The sequence below is a fragment of the Myotis daubentonii genome, chromosome 3, assembly GCF_963259705.1.
Source record: "Myotis daubentonii chromosome 3, mMyoDau2.1, whole genome shotgun sequence".
Lineage (NCBI taxonomy): Eukaryota > Metazoa > Chordata > Mammalia > Chiroptera > Vespertilionidae > Myotis > Myotis daubentonii.
The window spans coordinates 8,437,360-8,454,201 of NC_081842.1; the positions used below are offsets into that span (position 1 = coordinate 8,437,360).

The 16,842-nt window shown below is 59.2% G+C and overlaps 1 protein-coding gene across 5 annotated transcripts; it reads left to right on the plus strand.

The window, feature by feature from the left end:
* Positions 1-499: 499 nt before the first annotated feature.
* PWP2 (PWP2 small subunit processome component) lies at positions 500-16,829 on the plus strand. Of its 5 annotated transcripts, none has more exons than XM_059686590.1 (22): positions 1,129-1,799; positions 2,146-2,258; positions 2,629-2,758; positions 3,554-3,648; positions 3,921-4,020; positions 4,748-4,891; positions 6,067-6,202; positions 6,461-6,681; positions 7,005-7,148; positions 7,634-7,704; positions 8,137-8,273; positions 8,727-8,875; positions 9,051-9,198; positions 9,439-9,589; positions 10,722-10,902; positions 12,166-12,313; positions 12,725-12,833; positions 14,062-14,127; positions 15,126-15,344; positions 15,538-15,688; positions 15,930-16,004; positions 16,227-16,829. In XM_059686590.1, the coding sequence occupies exons 3-22, from the start codon at positions 2,667-2,669 to the stop codon at positions 16,408-16,410; spliced, it is 2,721 nt and encodes a 906-aa protein (XP_059542573.1). In that variant the 5' UTR covers positions 1,129-1,799; positions 2,146-2,258; positions 2,629-2,666; the 3' UTR covers positions 16,411-16,829. The 5 variants fall into 5 exon arrangements, with proteins under 5 accessions (XP_059542572.1, XP_059542576.1, XP_059542575.1 ...); XM_059686591.1 differs by having other exon boundaries at positions 1,129-1,788; XM_059686589.1 differs by lacking the exons at positions 1,129-1,799; positions 2,629-2,758 and adding an exon at positions 500-617.
* The last annotated feature ends 13 nt before the right edge of the window (positions 16,830-16,842 follow it).

A 16,842-nucleotide genomic window follows, 5' to 3' on the forward strand; every position in this document is an offset into this window, starting at 1 on the left:
GACTCTAAGCGTAGATTATTCGCGTTGGGGGAACATTAGGGATTTTTTTTCATAACTTATTACCCCGTAGCTCACAAGAACCAAGACAAGTGAGTTTCAGAGGTTTCAGTTTTTGTAGACATATTTGCCAACCTAACATTTGACAAGGTTACTGCCTCTGTGATGCTTGGTAGTATCGCTGATAGTTTTTTCGGAAAAGTGCGGTTTTCAACTTATTCAGAGTCTCATTCTTTTTGATTCTCCTTTCATAATCGATCGCTATTAAGTAAGCGCGAGGTCGGATCTTCTCACTTTCCTTCGCGCATGAAGGGTTCCCCTGGCCAGCGGGGACCAGCCCGATGCTAGCCTGCAAAGATCCAATCCTCCCCGAATGCGCCGGCCCTGCGCAGGCGCGCGACTCCAGGATGGCAGGGGGCGGGGCCCGAGGGCGGAGGCTCCGCCTGTGGGCGGGGTCTAGGGGCTGGGACTCCGTTCCGGGCGGCGCTGCGCCTCCGGGCCGCTGGGGGCGCTGTGGCGCGGGGCCGCGGTCCGGCCCGGAACTTGTCGCAAGCCGGCGGGCGGGGCAACGAGACTGTGGCGGCACACGTGCGGCGGCCGCGATGAAGTTCGCGTACCGGGTAAGCAGGAACGCTGGTCGGCTGCCGGGGTAGGGATGGCGCGGGTGTCGGTGCCGGAGGCCTGCGGCGTGGGGGCCAGCGACCCAGGCCGGGGTGGGCTCGGCGTCCGGCAGCACCGTCTCCAGCGTAACCCGAGGGAGTCGGGCCGCGAGGACTCCCAGCGCCGCAGCGTCCTGGACCGGGAAGGAAGGCGGGCCGGGCCGTGGGCGGCGACGTGGGGCGGGTAGGCCGGCCCGGAGCTGAAATCCCGGTTCCCCGAGCCCCGTGGGCCGGGGGGGGGGGGCGGGGGGGGGCGGGTGCAGGCGTCCATGACCTGTTGCCCAGCCCACCCCACGTCTCTCGGGTCCTCTTCCTCCGCGGCTCAGGACCGTTGACCCAGCGGCCGACCCGCTGATCGCATTTCCACTTGCGACATAAAGGAGGCAGGGGAAGCTGTTGCTCATATACACCGGCTGGTCACAGGTTGCTTCCTTCTTCCCGTTGTGGTTCTGGTAAAGCTCACGTGCAAAATACTGTGCTGCACGTGAGCATGTATCCGGAGCAGCATTTAGCAAGAACCCCCAGACTTGGAGACCCTTGTCTTACCCAGCACTCCTCTGTGACCCAAACCCCGAGGGGCTTCGCTGCCCTGCCCCCTCCCGTATCCGGACGACGTGCAGGGGCGTCTCCATTCCTGGCATTACCTCCCGGGTTGGGACACCCTCACCTTCTGTGTGGAGTATCCCAGAAGCCTAAGCGGCTTCCCTGTTTCCCCTCTTGCCTCCGTGGTCATTGGAGCGGTTGTCGAAAAGTAGGAATTGGGTCAGAGCATGCCTCTGCTTCCAACCTTGGATGACCAGGCCCGTGGGCTCCCCGAGGTTCTCGGCCTGCTGGCCTATTGCCCCCAATGCGTCCTGGCCGGTCTTCGTCCAGGTTCCAGCCCAGGCGGCCCCTCCAAGAGCCCCTCCCTGAAATGCCCCTTCCTCTCCCACTGCTGGGGTTTGCTGTCTGCGCCTCGCTCCATGTCTAATGATGCCTCCTTCGCCCTGCCTGCTGCACGTAGACCGTGAGGGCCTTGAGGGCGGAGGCCCTGCGCGCAGAGATAACTCACGTTTGATGATTGGATAATGAATGAGTTAATAAATAGGATGCTGGCAGGCTCCTCCTGTGCTCAGGAAGCCTTGGACCCAAAGTGCACTTGGGGTGGGTGCCATTCCATTGTTGCAGCTTTTCTCCTGAAACGTGGGCCCTCCTCCTGGCAGATACCTCCCGCCTGTGGAGGCTTCCCCAGTGCTCATGGTACCCTCAGCCGCCTCCGTGGCAGCTCGGGCCCCTAGGGTTTGGGCTCACTTCTTCCTCTCTCTGGCTCAGGGCTGGCTGCGTAGGTGCCCAGCAAGTGTCCCAGGGGGTGACTGGAGGGACCCCGGGATGACTGGGGACCATGTGGGGGCCCTGCACCATCTTCTTGATCAGTTTTGTCACTTAGCCCTTTTCTGGAGTTGAGATTCTGTGTTTTCTTTGTATGAAGACAACTTTGTTTTCCTTCCAGTTTTCAAATTTGCTGGGAACAGTCTATCGGCGTGGAAACTTAAATTTTACACGTGATGGAAATTCTGTGATCAGTCCTGTGGGAAACAGAGTCACTGTATTTGACCTGAAAAAGTAAGTCCGTAGCCCCTGGACAGTGTGGCTCAGTGGTTGGAGTATTGGCTCATGCACCGAAGGGTCTTGGGTTCGGATCCTGGTCAAGAGCATGTACCTGGGTTGCAGGCTCGATCCCCAGCCCCTGTTGGGACACACTAGGAGGCAGCTGATCAGTGTGTGTCTGTCTCTGTCTGTCTCTTCCCCCTCCCTCCCTCCCTTCTCCTCTCTGTAAATATCAATGGAAAAAATATCCTGGTGAGGATTAAAAAACAAAGTATGAAGTTCATAACACCAAAATCATGTTAAAGCAGCAGTCATTATAGTTCTGCATGTAAAAATCAGCTGTGTTTTCCTTAACTTCCTCTTAATAGTACACCTGTTAACTCAGGCAGCCTGAGGCGGAGGCCACCGGATTACATAGAGTGGATGGGTCCGCAGTGGAACTGGCCGGAGGAGTCCCAGTTTCTTCATTCTAGTGCCTCAGCTACACCCCCTGTATCTAGGCTGTTACCTTCAAGGTCCCAATCGTGTGTCACTGGGCTAAACTGTGGGAAAGGGTACGAGGGCGTGGAAGCCGCCCTGGACACCTCCCTGGTCAGCGCAGTGCTTCTGTGTTTCTTCCTTAAGGGAAGGACCCCTGCATGGGCGGGCGGGCGAGATCCTCTTGTTGCAGAGGCTGCCTGGGTTTCTCCCCCGGTCTGAAGGCCTCAGTGCCCCTGTCTGTAGGATAGGACAGTAGTACAAGCGTTCGCCTTTGCTGTAGCGCCCAAGAGCAATGCCTGCGCGGGGTGTGACCAGGGCTGGCTGCTGGCATGGTCGTTACTGTCACTGTTTAAGTGACATCTGAGGGGGGCTCTCTAAAGTAGCTGTCAAACACTCACTGAAGAAAAATTAGGAAATAAAAGAACAAAATTATAATCTAACAGTGCTTATTTGTTTTTGACATTACTTATTTTTCCATTTTTGTGCAGTTTCTGTAAAAACAGTTTTACGTGGATGTGCTGTCTGTGGTTAATCTCTCCTGTTAATCTCTCTTGTTTCCAGTCTTCTGACTTTATACATGTGTAGGGTTTGGAGGTGCAGTCCTGGAAGCAAAACTGACCTTAAAAAGGCCATATTTTAGGTGTTTAATATGCTGTGGCAAATGTTCTCCAGGGGTGTCTTCCTCTCCCTTTAGTGAGGAGCAAGGGTTTGCAGTGAGCTCTGGCCCCGGGGACAGGAGGGGTGTGTCGTGGGGCGAGTGACCTGGTGGTCCCGGCCTCCCCGCCTGACAGCGTGAGGCCACCTTCACGGCTCTGGTTTTTGTCTCTCAGCAACAAGTCCAACACCCTGCCCCTGACCACCCGGTACAATGTCAAGTGTGTGGGGCTGTCCCCAGATGGCCGACTCGCCATCATCGTCGATGAAGGTAACCACCAGTGACCAAGCGATAGAGTGGTGCAGGGTGGTGACGGATGGCACAGGTTGGGGGCGGGGGGCAGGTGTGGGCATCAGGGTGACACAAGGCCGACTCCAGGTCCTGTTGGGGTTATAGGCCCACACACTGGGACCCGGGTGTGGGGAGTGTGGAGTGGTGGGCGTAGTCCTTGGCATCGAAGCGGGGCTGGGCTTCACGTGCTGGGAGCCCGCAGTTCAGCTGCAGGTCAGGTGTCACGGTGGCCACTCCCTTCCTTCCTGCAGGGGGCAACGCGCTGCTGGTCAGCCTGGTCTGCAGGTCCGTGCTCCACCGCTTCCACTTCAAGGGCTCCGTGCACAGTGTCTCCTTCTCCCCCGATGGCAGGTAAGGGCCTCCCGGCTCAGGACCGGCGCTGTCGAGGGCTGGAGCTGGCTGGTGCAGACCTGGAGGGCTTTTTCCACTCAGGAGTCCCCATGGGAGCCGGTGCTGTGCCTTGTGTTGGCAGCCCAGACAGTTCCTGAACCCAGTGATCCCGCCGGGTCCAGGCTCCTGCGGGGCTGCCCGCGCGGCCCCTCTGCTCCGCCTGCTCCGGGCTGGTGGGCACACGGCCTCCAGACCATGGGGCTGTGAAGGAGCCACCAGCTTCGAAGTCGTCGTGAGGAGGCTGTGTGGGGCCAGGTTCAAGGCCCAAGGGGAAGGGGGCTTGTTCCCAGGCTGCTCAGACCTGGGCTGACCGGGATGTGCCGGGGAAGGGGCGGCTCCGGGCTCAGCTGTGAGCCTCACGTCCACACTGAGAAGCCCCCTAGCCAGCATCCGAGGTCCTGCCTGTCAGCAGGGCCAGTATCTTCCTCTGTGTACCTCCCAGGGCTTTGGCGACTGGGCTGGTGGGAGGGAGCGCCTGCGGGGGATCTGCTCAGGGCAGCGGTATGGCAGCCTCCCTGGCCGTCCGCCAGTCCTCCCTCCCCTGGGTCCCCAAGTGAGGCCGGCCCCCAGGTGCCTTGTTGGAGATTAACCTCGGAGCAGGTGGTCTGTGCTCCCAGGGCCCGAGCTGGCCTCAGGTCTGGCCGGTGTTGAATGTGGATAACTACCGGGACTACCGTTTCTGCCACAGGAAGTTCGTCATCACCAAAGGCAACATTGCTCAGATGTACCACGCCCCTGGGAAGAAGAGAGAGTTCAACGCCTTTGTCCTGGACAAAACCTACTTTGGGCCATACGATGAGACCACACACATTGACTGGACAGATGACTCCCGGTGAGGCCTGGGTTGGGGGGGCCGGGGAGGCTGGGGGGCCGGAAAGGATGCCTGTACCCAGCCTCTTAGTCGAGAAAGAGCGCCGGGTGACTGTTGTCACGCCCGTTTCATCTGAAATGGCCTCCTGAGCCTTGTGTGGGGCTGGGTGAGGGAGGGCGCCTGGTTGGAGTTAGATCCACACTGCTTGGCGTTGGTCACTGAAACCAGAGAGCAGGGTCCCCCCTGGCGAGGGAAGCTGTAACCCAGCCCACTGGCCAGGTTCATGCCAGCACAGGCCTCAGGAGCCGTGGTTGGTGGGCGAGCTGGCAAGCCTTTCCCAGCCTGGGTGCCGGAGCGTCTATGGCCCATCCTTTCATGGCCGCCATTTCTAACCATCCCAGAAGGCACCTGAGAGTGGCTGGCTTTTTCTCAGCTGCCTGTCGTTCTGCGTTCAGGGAGAGACGAAGTCTGGCGGTGGCTGCTGCTTTGTACATCGGACCAGTTGGCCTCAGTGGAGGGCGGGGGAGCGGGGACACGGTCCCCAGGCAGCATGTTGTGGGAGACAGCAGTCTCACGTTCCTGGGGGACAGGTCCATGGGAGAAGGGTGGGGTGCCTCGAGACCAGACCTTAAGAGGCACCTGGGTCTGGCTCTGTCATTGCCATAAGCAGAGTTTGCCCCAATTGGGATCATGGGGGGTGCGGGGGGGGGGGCAGTTTCAGGGAGGCTTGAGCTGACTCCCCAAGCAACACCCAATGGGCTCTGTGATCAGCTCTTGGGACTTCTCTGGCTGACCCTGTGAGGGCCTACTTTTCGAGGAAGAACAGTGACACGTGTCCACCAAGGCTCCAGGAGACTCACGGATGGATGTAGCCAACACCCTGACCTGTCCCCGCTAGTCACCCTGGGGCAGTGGTTCTCAACCTTCTGGCCCTTTAAATACAGTTCCTCATGTTGTGACCCAACCATAAAATTATTCTCGTTGCTACTTCATAAATGTAATGTTGCTACTGTTATGAATCGTCATGTAAATATCTGATACGCAGGATGGTCTTAGGCGACCCCTGTGAAAGGGTCGTTCGACCGCCAAAGGGGTCGCGACCCACAGGTTGAGAACCGCTGTCCTGGGGTGTCTCTGCTGTGCTTGGGGCAGTGCTCAGCTGGGTGCCCTGGGGATGAGCTGTTTCTTCTCTCCAGGTGCTTTGCGGTCGGGAGCAAAGACATGTCCACGTGGGTGTTTGGGGCCGAGCGCTGGGACAACCTCATCTACTACGCGTTGGGCGGACACAAGGACGCCATCGTGGCCTGCTTCTTTGAATCCAACAGCCTAGACGTATGTCCCTGCACCCAGACCCCTAGCCCCACAGTCTCGGGTCACGCCCCTGTCGATGTAGGTGCCCCCTCCCCTGTGGTCCTCCCGGGTCAGTTGGGGAGTCATGGGTGGCTGTTGGCTGCCCGTTGGGAGTCATCTCTCTGGTGCGTGGGGGAGGCTTTGTGGGACAGGCAAACAGGGTTCTTGTCAAGCTGCCTGTGCATGGTGTGGGCCTGGGGTCAGGGTGACCAACGCCCACCTGTGTGCTCCCACTGGCAGCTCTACACGCTCAGCCAGGACGGAGCCTTGTGTGTGTGGCAGTGTGACACCCCCCCTGAGGGCCTGAGGCTGAAAGCCCCCACGGGCTGGAAGGCAGACCTGCTGCAGAGGGAAGAGGAGGAGGAGGAGGAGGAGGAGGAGCGGGAGACCACCATCCGCGGGAAAGCCACGCCGGCCTCGGAGGAGCAGCAGGGCAAAGTGAAGTACTCCCGGCTGGCCAAGTAGGTCTCCTGTCCATGGGGTGGGGGGGTGGGGGGGGGTGTCACGGGGCGAGGACCCAGAGGCACAGAACACGCTCATCGTAGGCCCCTCGTGGGGAGTCCTGGCTCGGGCACCAGCTGAGAGGCTCCTTGGGTCCCAGGCGCAGGGAGGCTCGGACTGGAGAGCTGAGGGCAGGAGGGAATAGGGGACTCGAGGCAGGACAGTGAGGGCCGGCTTCCCGAGGGCCCACATGGAGCGGGTGCTCTGGCCTCCCGTCCCAGGCGGGGCTGTGAGACCAGCCTGGCCCTCTGGTCCTTCCAACTCTGCTGTCCCCTGTACTTAGGTACTTTTTCAACAAAGAAGGAGATTTTAACAATCTGACAGCTGCAGCTTATCACAAGAAGATCCATCTCTTGGTCACTGGTTTTGCTTCTGGAATCTTCCACCTTCACGAGCTCCCGGAGTTCAACCTCATCCACTCCCTGAGGTGGGTGCCTCTGCTTTCTGGTGGGCGTGGCTTATGCACTTGCAGGTCTGAGGGGCTAGTGGCGGGGACCAGGTGAGGCCATGCAGTGGCCCCAGGCCTGGTGGCCGCACGGGCGGCTTCCCAGGACACCTGGCTTCATCTCCGTCCTGGCCGGGTGCTGGGAGGAGTGGAGGGGAGGCAGATGTTCCCTTCCCTGGGCTTTGGTTCCCCGTGTGGGTCTCAGCTTCTCCCCCCTTCTGTTCTGTATCTTCGGAACATAGAGGAAGTTAAAATGCCTGCTCCACAAAATTATGCACCTTCAGGGGCTGGAAGGCAGGGCAGCGCTCTGGGGCTGCCAGGGCTTTTGCATTGGGTTGTTGACTCTGAGAGAGAGTGGGTAGGAAGTGTGTAGGCCGGAGGGGCCGGCTGTGGTCTCCGATGGCAAGCTGGCCCCCGAGGGTGGGGACAGGAGGCGCTGTACTCACGGAGTCCTGCTTTCTGCTCAGCATCTCAGATCAGAGGATCGAGTCTGTCGCCATCAATAGCTCCGGGGACTGGATCGCCTTGGGCTGCTCAGGTGCGTCTTCCTGCCCGATGGTGTGAGAACAAGGAGTTCTGCTCTGGGACACCTGCCAGTGGTCCCACCTCGGTCCCGGACCCTCCGGGCACTGGGAGACGCTGTGAGCAGAGGGGGCAGCAGTGGCTCCGGTGAAGGAGCAGTCAGTGAAACTTCCAGAACAGGGGCTTCTCTGGCGGGCTGAGTATGGGGCCACTCTGCACCCCGGGGACTCAGGAGGTGGGTGTGTCTGCGCTGGGTCCCCTCACGCAGGGTGGAGGGTGATGGCGGCACCTGCCTCAGAGTGGGATAGGCACTCAGGGTGCCAGCGTGAGCCAGGGCCAGGTACCCCCTGCCCCCCCCCCCCCCCAATCTCACGAGCAGTCGGTGCCCTCGTCTGCCCACAGGGCAGGGGGTTGAGATCAGGTCCTCAGCCCCACCCTGTGCCCTCAGGCCTGGGCCAGTTGCTGGTGTGGGAGTGGCAGAGCGAGTCCTACGTGCTCAAGCAGCAGGGCCACTTCAACAGCATGGTGTCCCTGGCGTACTCGCCTGACGGGCAGTACATCGTGACCGGCGGCGATGACGGCAAGGTGGGCTGGTCAGCGGGGAGGGAGCATGGCCCGGGTGGGAGGAGCTGTGGGGTCCTGCTCCTGTCCTCAGGCCGGGCATATTGGGTCACCGAGGCCCTGGGCTAGGCCCCAGCTGCGGGGTTCAGCCCAGGGCTTGCAGGCCCACTCGCCTCATCCGGGCCCAGGAAAAGGCATTTATGAACTTACCCGGATCTGAGTGGAGTGGGTTCAGGTTCTTTCCCTGATTTGAGCTTGAGCTCCCACACGTGTAGCTACTTGGCTGAGGGGTCTTTGGTGCTACCAACCACCATCTGACGCTGCAGTTCCCAGGGTGACACGGGGCCCTACAGTCCCCCAGCCCTCCCTCATGGGAGGAGGTGAGGGGCAGGCGGTGTCCACACGGGATCTGTGCGTGCATGTGTGTGAGAGAGTGAGCCCAAACCGGGGCCCGCCGGCTCCTCACTCCCCACACAGGTCAAGGTGTGGAACACCCTCAGTGGCTTCTGCTTCATCACTTTTACGGAGCACTCGAGCGGCGTCACCGGCGTGACCTTCACTGCCACTGGCTACGTCATTGTGACCTCTTCCATGGACGGGACTGTGCGGGCCTTTGACCTTCACAGGTGACTGTCTGCTCAGGCTCTGGCTCGAAGCAGGCTGTTCCTCTGCTGGGCTGTGAGAGTGAGGCTGAGGGTTCTGGGATTGTCGGGCAGCCTGTGGTGTGGACAGAGGCTCGGGGTGGAGCCACGGCATTCAGGCCTCGGCGAGCGATGGCAGCTGGGCCTCTCTTCGCGGCAGGTACCGGAACTTCCGCACCTTCACGTCCCCGAGGCCCACCCAGTTCTCCTGTGTGGCGGTGGACTCCAGCGGGGAGATCGTCTGTGCCGGGGCGCAGGACTCCTTCGAGATCTTTATCTGGTCCATGCAGACAGGCAGGCTGCTGGAGGTAAGGCCGCTCGTCCCAGGAGCTGCGCTCCAGAGGGGCGGGTGGTGGGGCCCAGGGGCAGGAGGGGCAGGGGTCACTGTTGCCTCCAGGTTTCTGGCCTCGCCTCCCGCTTTCCTCACCCCACAGCCGTGAGCACTCAGAAAGGTCGTGTCTCAGCAGCCACAGCATCGGTGCTCCCTTGTCCGGCGTGGATCCACCCGCCACGCTCATCTCTCAGACCTCCTTTATGAACTGCTGTAGGTCCTGTCCGGCCACGAGGGGCCCATCAGCGGTCTGTGTTTCAACCCGATGAAGTCGATCCTGGCCAGCGCCTCCTGGGATAAGACAGTGCGCCTGTGGGACATGGTGGACAGCTGGAGGACCACCGAGACGCTGGCTCTGACCTCCGATGGTGAGCTGCACGTGGGGTGAGCGGGCGGAAGTCGTGGCCCAGGGTGGGAAGGCCTGGTCTCAGTGCTGGTCCTGCCCGGCTCAGCTGTGTGTGGATGTAAGCCCAGGACTCCCACAGGCCCCACAGCTGTCGGGGTTGGCAGCCCAGTCGTGTCACTTTGCACTGGGCTTCCCCCTAAGAGAGTGAGCGGACCCTGGCTGCAAATTCCTGCACTTCTGCCCTGGCCGGTAGGTTAACCTTTGTCCACCGAAAGCAGTAGGTGCAGGGGCCCCACGGCACGCTGGGTGGACCCTGCCACCCCGAGTCCCACCACCTGTGCTTGTGCATGAAGTTGCCCCCGTGTACAGCCAGTGGAGTGTGGACGTCTCATCTGTGGCTGCTTTCCCTGCGGCAGCGGAGTTGATTGGTCACAGCAGAGACTAGACCAGCGGTGGGCAAACTTTTTGACTTGAGGGCCACAATGGGTTCTTAAACTGGACCGGAGGGCCGGAACAAAAGCATGGATGGAGTGTTTGTGTGAACTAATATAAATTCAAAGTAAACATCATTACATAAAAGGGTACGGTCTTTTTTTTTTTAGTTTTATTCATTTTAAACGGGCCGTAGTTTGCCCACGGCTGGACTAGACTGTGTGCTGTCTGGCCTGCATAGAACACGTCTGCCAACTCCGGATCGCTGGGGGCTTCTCTGCTTCCTGCCCACCACCTGCCTCTGGTTCAGTCTCTTACTAGCCGGCCTCCGATATCTTTATGGGGCCTCCACACTGACCTCCATCCCCAGGTAGTCTGTTTCCAGTCTGTCCTGCAATCCCATCAGGGCAACCTTTGCCGTGACCTCCGTGTGACTCCCTGTGCCCTCCCACCAGGCTGGTCCTGCTTAGTCCTCCCTGTACCAACTATGGCCAAGTCTGGACCCCCTTGCTCCACTGCACTGGGACCCTGTCTGCACGTGTAGCTGATGTGGTTGTGAGCTGTTGGTGCTGAGGCCTGGTCCTAGAGCTTGTGTGTCCCCAGCCCATCCCCGCCCCGCCCAGGCCCATCCCTCAGGGAGCTGGTAATGAGGACAGCGAGGGTGTGGCCCATCTGCTGGAGCCCGGATCTTCCTCAGGCTCTGATTCTCCATCTCTCTTCAGCTCTGGCTGTGACCTATCGACCCGACGGTGCAGAGCTGGCTGTGGCCACGCTGAACGCACAGATCACCTTCTGGGACCCTGAGAATGCCGTGCAGACGGGCTCCATCGAGGGCAGGCACGACCTCAAGACGGGCAGAAAGGAGCTGGACAAGATCACCGCCAAGCACTCGGCCAAGGGGAAGTGAGTGCCGTGCTGGGGGCAGGGCGTCTTTCACCCGGGGCATGCGCCCGGAGCCCAGGAGCCTGCTCAGCAGAGGGGACTCTGCCCCTCACCCCCCAGAGGGGCACTGAGCCTGTGTTGGGGTTCTGTGGGTTAGATCGCAGTGTCCCCCACTTAGGCCGTGTGAGCGGCGCTGCTCTGAGCACTCGGGGCTGGTTGGTGTGGATACCTGTTCGGCTCTCGCCATGGAGATGCTGGTGACTTGGGGTGACACTCACTTTTGAGGAACTGCCCCGATGCTTTTCCAAAGACTCAGCACCGTGTCCTTGCCCCCCAGCCGTGTGGGAGCGTTCCGATTCCCCCACACCCTCACCAACACGGTGCTGTTGACGTTTTACATCGCAGCCGATCTGGTGTGAGGTGCTGCAGTTAGAGGACGTGTTCACCACAGAGCACAGCACGCTCACTTCTCCGCACCAGATGGCAAAACTCGTGGTTTTGATTTGCATTTCTCTGAGGACTGATATTGTTGAGCATCTTTTCATGGGTGGGTTGGGTTGGATCGTCGTCAGCTTTGGATAAATGTGTCTCCAGAGCATTGGCCCATTTCTCATTTGAATTGTAAGAATGCATATTCAAGATACAACGAGAGGCTTATCAGATCAGATCAGATCAGATTTGCAAATATTTTTCCTATTCTTGGGGTTGTCTTCACTTTCTTGGTGATGTCCTTTGAAGCACAGAGGTTTTTAATTTTGAAGACATCCATTTCCTTCTGACTTCACAAGGACATGACCTGATTTGAACCACATGGTCCTTTTGTGTTGAGGTTGTGCCTCCCAGGAGGCTGCAGCCCATGCCCGACACTGAGGGGAACGGGACTGCAGGGTTAGTGCGCTGTGCGTGCAGGGTTAGTGCGCTGTGCGTGCAGGGTTAGTGCGCTGTGCGTGCAGGGTTAGTGTGCTGTGCGTGTAGGGTTAGGGACCTGTGGGTGCAGGGTTAGGTCCTGTGCGTGTAGGGTTAGGTCCTGTGGGTGCAGGGTTAGGTCCTGTGCGTGTAGGGTTAGGGACCTGTGGGTGCAGGGTTAGTGTGCTGTGCGTGCAGGGTTAGGTCCTGTGGGTGCAGGGTTAGGGTCCTGTGGGTGCAGGGTTAGGGACCTGTGGGTGCAGGGTTAGAGTCGTGGGTGTCTAGGCAGTGAGCCGAGGAGGCCGCTGGGGAACATGTGGGAGGACCACACGTCGCAGTCCCCGAGTGGTGACTAAGTCCGAGTCCCCTGCGCTGCAGGGCCTTCACCACTCTGTGCTACTCCGCGGACGGCCAGAGTGTCCTGGCAGGAGGGATGTCCAAGTTTGTGTGCATCTACCACGTCAGGGAGCAGATTCTCAGGAAGAAGTTTGAGATCTCTTGCAACCTGTCGCTGGACGCCATGGAGGTGAGCGAGCAGCCGGCACTCCACAGCACAGCTCTGCGGGCTTCTCAGGGCCCGGCGTGGAGCGGGGCTGGGCTGTGGGGTGAGGGCACGTGATGGCCAGGATGGGCCTGGCAGTCAGGGAGCAGACCCCCATGCTCGTCCCCCTCACAGAGACCCCTGGGGATCCTCTGAAGGTTGAGTTAGAGAATCCAGCCCCCTTGTGGCAGCAGAGACTCCTGCCCAGCAGCACTAGGCTCTGAGGGAGGTTCTGCCGTGAAACTGGCTTGTTGCTGTCTCTTCTCAGGGGCCTTGTGTCCTGTGCATGCCCTAGACAGGGCTGGGTTTCCTTAAGTGTTACACACACAGCAAAGGGGGGTAGGCGTGCTCCCCTCCCCCACCTCTTACGGAGATACCTGGGTTTTACTCTTGTAGGAATTTTTGAACCGAAGGAAAATGACAGAGTTTGGCAACCTGGCGCTAATTGATCAAGATGCCGGGGAGGAGAACGGAGTCGCGATTCCGTTGCCCGGCGTAAGGAAAGGTGAGCAGAGGGTCCTTCATGTCCCCGTGGACTCTGCCACAGCAGGCCACCCTGCTTGTCCTGGGCAGCAGCAGTTTTACTCCCTTGGCATTGCTGCCGTGGTTCATGTCTGAAAACTCACTGCGCACGTGTGTCTGCTGGAGGCCGGGCTGCGGGGAGCTCCCTATGACTCCTGCACAGCTGCGTCCTCCTCACCTCTGGGCCTCGCCCCCCATATGGGCCAAAGGACTTCAGTGTGGGGGAGTCTAGGAGGCCTGAGGGGTACATGTGCCTCACAGGGACAGGGCAGCAGACTTGGGTCCCATCTATCTGCCAGAAAGCCCATACGTCGCATGATATTGCAGCAGCTGGCCTGGGCGCGGTTCGTTCTGTCCCTGGCTTATGCCCACTCCGGCCCCCGAGGCCCGCCCTGCACTTGGGGAGTGAGGGCACCTTAGCTGGCTGGGTGACGGGGAGGATCAAATGAGCCGATGCCGGTTCTAGAGCAGCTCCATGCACCACAGAGCACAGTACGCTCACTTCTCTGCACCAGGTGGCAACAGGCCTGCGCTGACCGCGTCCTCCAGACCCTCCGGCTGAGTGTGGCTCCACCTGCCCCGGCGCTTTGTCACCACTCCGGGGGTGTTGCTGTTGGCACTGAGTGTAGACAGACCAGGGGTCTGTAGACCCGCAAGGACCTGGCTCCAAACGTCGGTCACCCGAGGTTGAGTGCTCCTGGCATTGTCTTGCAGGGTGGGGCACACATGGAACGTAGCCCTCCAGGAAGGGCTCCAGGCAGCCGAGGGCTGAGCAGTGAGGAGACAGACTTTTCCCAGGTCACCTTTGAGTTGTGGAGTTTCCTACTATGAGAATGTATTGCCCTTTACAAAGCAAATTTGAAAACAATATGCCTGAAAGGATTCATGTGACAATACCCAGGAAGGATGAGCATCCACTCAGACCTGCCTGGTGTAGTCATGCGGCTCGTGCACGGCTCCAAGTTCCCGGCTGATGGACAGGTGGAGGCGGAACCAGCCTGCCTCTTCCCGGAACTAATAAGTGGTTGGCTGGCCAGTCCACATGCACACTGCTGGTTCGTGCAGGTCTGAGGTGCCACTTCAGGGCTCACCTGCCACATCTGCGAATAGGGCTGGAGGGCCAGGGACAGGACTGCCACCCGGGCCAGTGAAGTGACTCACCTGATGAGGGATATGTTGCCCTGTAACTGAGTGGTTCTTTTGATTTCCAGGTGACATGAGCTCTCGTCACTTCAAACCCGAAATCAGGGTGACTTCACTCCGCTTCTCTCCCACAGGTGAGCCAAGCAGTGCTTTGTTGGTGCTGGAAGGCATGGGGTCCGGCATGGACCCACACTCTGCACAAAGCCTCTGCTCCCAGGGACAATGCTGGTCTCAGTTTCTGACTAGCTCTGTCTGAGCTGCACTGTCCCCCATGCATTAGGCATGGTCATCTTTGTCCTGTCTGGAGGTTGGCTATGAAAGCTGTGGCCTCAGACAGGCTGGGCTTGGGGACAGGGAGGCAGACACCTGCTCTGAGCACCCTCCACATGTGCCAATTGGGACCATGCTGGAGGCCGCCTCCTCGTCTACCATCAAGTATCTTGCTCCTCTACCCTGCCCCCTCCCCCCAAGAGTGTCTAGCAGACCGCCTCTGGCAGCTGTGGGGAGGGGTCAGTACCCCCAGGGCCTGGGGCCATTATGTGTGTGCAGTGTGCAGACCAGAACATGACAGGGTTGTGGTGGGCTTGTCTTTACTAGCTGATAGCTGACACTCTCCAGTGAGGAGTGGTGACAAGGACAGTAAGGTGCAGAGCAGCACCTGGCATGGTACCCCTGTGAGCCAGGGGTGCCAACCACGGCCGAGAGGCAGGTCTGGTGGCCACCTGGTTTTTAAGTTGAATTTTCACAGACCAGCCATGCCAGTTCGTTTGCCCTTTTGTCTGGGCATGTGGTGGAGTTGAGATATTGCTGCAGAGACCACATGGCCTGCAAAGTTGGAAGTATCTGCTGCCCTTGCCAGGCAATTCTGCCAGGCCTGCCAGTGTGAACAAGGCGGGAGCACCTATGTGTCTGCTGCCACTGCACGCGGTGCGGGAGGACGGCTGGCCCAGTGACCGGTGCTCCTCCCAGAAGACCTGGCGGCCGGGGCAGGAGCCAGAGGAAGACATCCCCGTGCTCCCTCCTGTGCTGCTGCCTCAGGGCCCGCGCACTGTGTTCAGTGCCTGTTCCTTAAAGTAAATGAGGAAACATGCGCATAAGGGTCTAGGAGCCGTGTGACTGCTTCATTTCGCAGGGCGCTGTTGGGCAGCCACCACCACTGAGGGGCTCCTCATCTACTCTCTGGACACCCAGATGCTCTTTGACCCCTTTGAGCTGGACACCAGCGTCACCCCTGGGCGGATCCGGGCGGCACTGCGCCAGAGGGACTTCACCAGGGCCATCCTGATGGCCGTCCGGCTCAACGAGAAGAAGCTGCTGCAGGAGACCCTGGAGTCGGTGCCCTGGGATGAGAGTGAGCGCCAGGCCCGGCTGGGGCGGGGGGGGAGGGGGGGGGCGGCGGCGGTGCTGCCAGGACCCTGCACCCACAGCTGCTGGTTGGGGCTCTCGGGTTCTGTGCACGTACAGAAAGGGCATAAGCTGTAATCGGCTTTTCTCCTGGTTTGAGTTCTTGGCAGAGTCAGCGTGGGTTTCCTTCTCTCTTACAGTTGACGTTATCAGCTCCTCCCTCCCCGAGTTGTACGTGGAGAAAGTGCTTGAGTTTTTGGCTTCATCCTTTGAAGTGTCTCGCCATCTGGAATTCTACCTCATATGGACTCAGAGATTGCTCATGGCGCACGGACAGAAGCTGAAGTCCAGGTATGATGTGCTGACCTGCTCATTCGTCTGTGACTCCTGTCCCAGCTGATCTTTGCATGTAAGAGGGGAAACTTTACATGCAAGCATGGCGGGAATTGGTCTTGACGTGGATGTACAGCATGAGGTGAGGGCTTTGCATGCGTGTGTGGTGTGACGTGAGGCCTTCAGATGCCCATACACCGCGGAGGGGAGGGGTGGGGCTTTCATAGCTGCGGCGCACTGAGGGAAGTCTCCTTTCCAGAGCAGGGAAGCTGCTGCCGGCAGTTCAGTTCCTTCAGAAGAGCATCCAGCGGCACTTGGACGATGTTTCCAAACTGTACGTTTTGCCAGCGTCGGTGGGCTGGGTGGGGGTTGTATCATCGCCAGCTGGACCACAGCAGGGTCTGCTCCCAGTGTCATCTCATTCGGGGACAAAACATACCATATGGCTGGGTATCGTCAGGGTCACAGAGAGGGTGGTGGGTGCCGGTGAACCCGCGTTTCTGGCAAAATAGAAGTCTCTCCTGCTTTCACTAACGCGACCCCCGCACTTTCACAGCTGCGACTGGAACCGCTATAACATTCAGTACGCTCTGGCAGTTTCCAAGCAGCGGGGCATGAAACGCCCCTCGGAGCCGCTGGGAAGTGAGGAGGAAGCAGATGCGTCTGAAGATGAGGACAGTCTGCACCTGCTCGGTGGAGGACATGGGGATGGGGACGACGGGGATACACTGTTGGTGTAAAGCCGGCGCCTTGCAGCCCCGCTCATTTCGGTTAAGGCCGTAGAAGAAAGAGAACCACAGTTGTCTGGTCCCAGGAAGTGAGTGGAGGGCCATCGCGGGCTGTGGAACCATCACTGAGGACTCGCTCTCTGTGCAAGAGCGAAGCATCAGAGCGAGCTGACCGGTCCCTGGTCAGCACGGGCTTGGCACACAGGGCCCAGGACCTGATGGTATGAATAAGAAAGTGCTGAGCGTCTGCTATTGCAAATGCCTTTTCGAGAGGCAAATAGGTTCATATTTATAGACTCGTGAACTTTGTATGAAAGTTATTTATATTTTTAATAAGTGTTAATGGTACATTTAGGGATGAAAAAGATGGGATTTTCTAAAATGTAAATATGGATTAAGTCTAAACTCTGAATTAAAATGTTTATAATGTATCGTGAGTGTAAT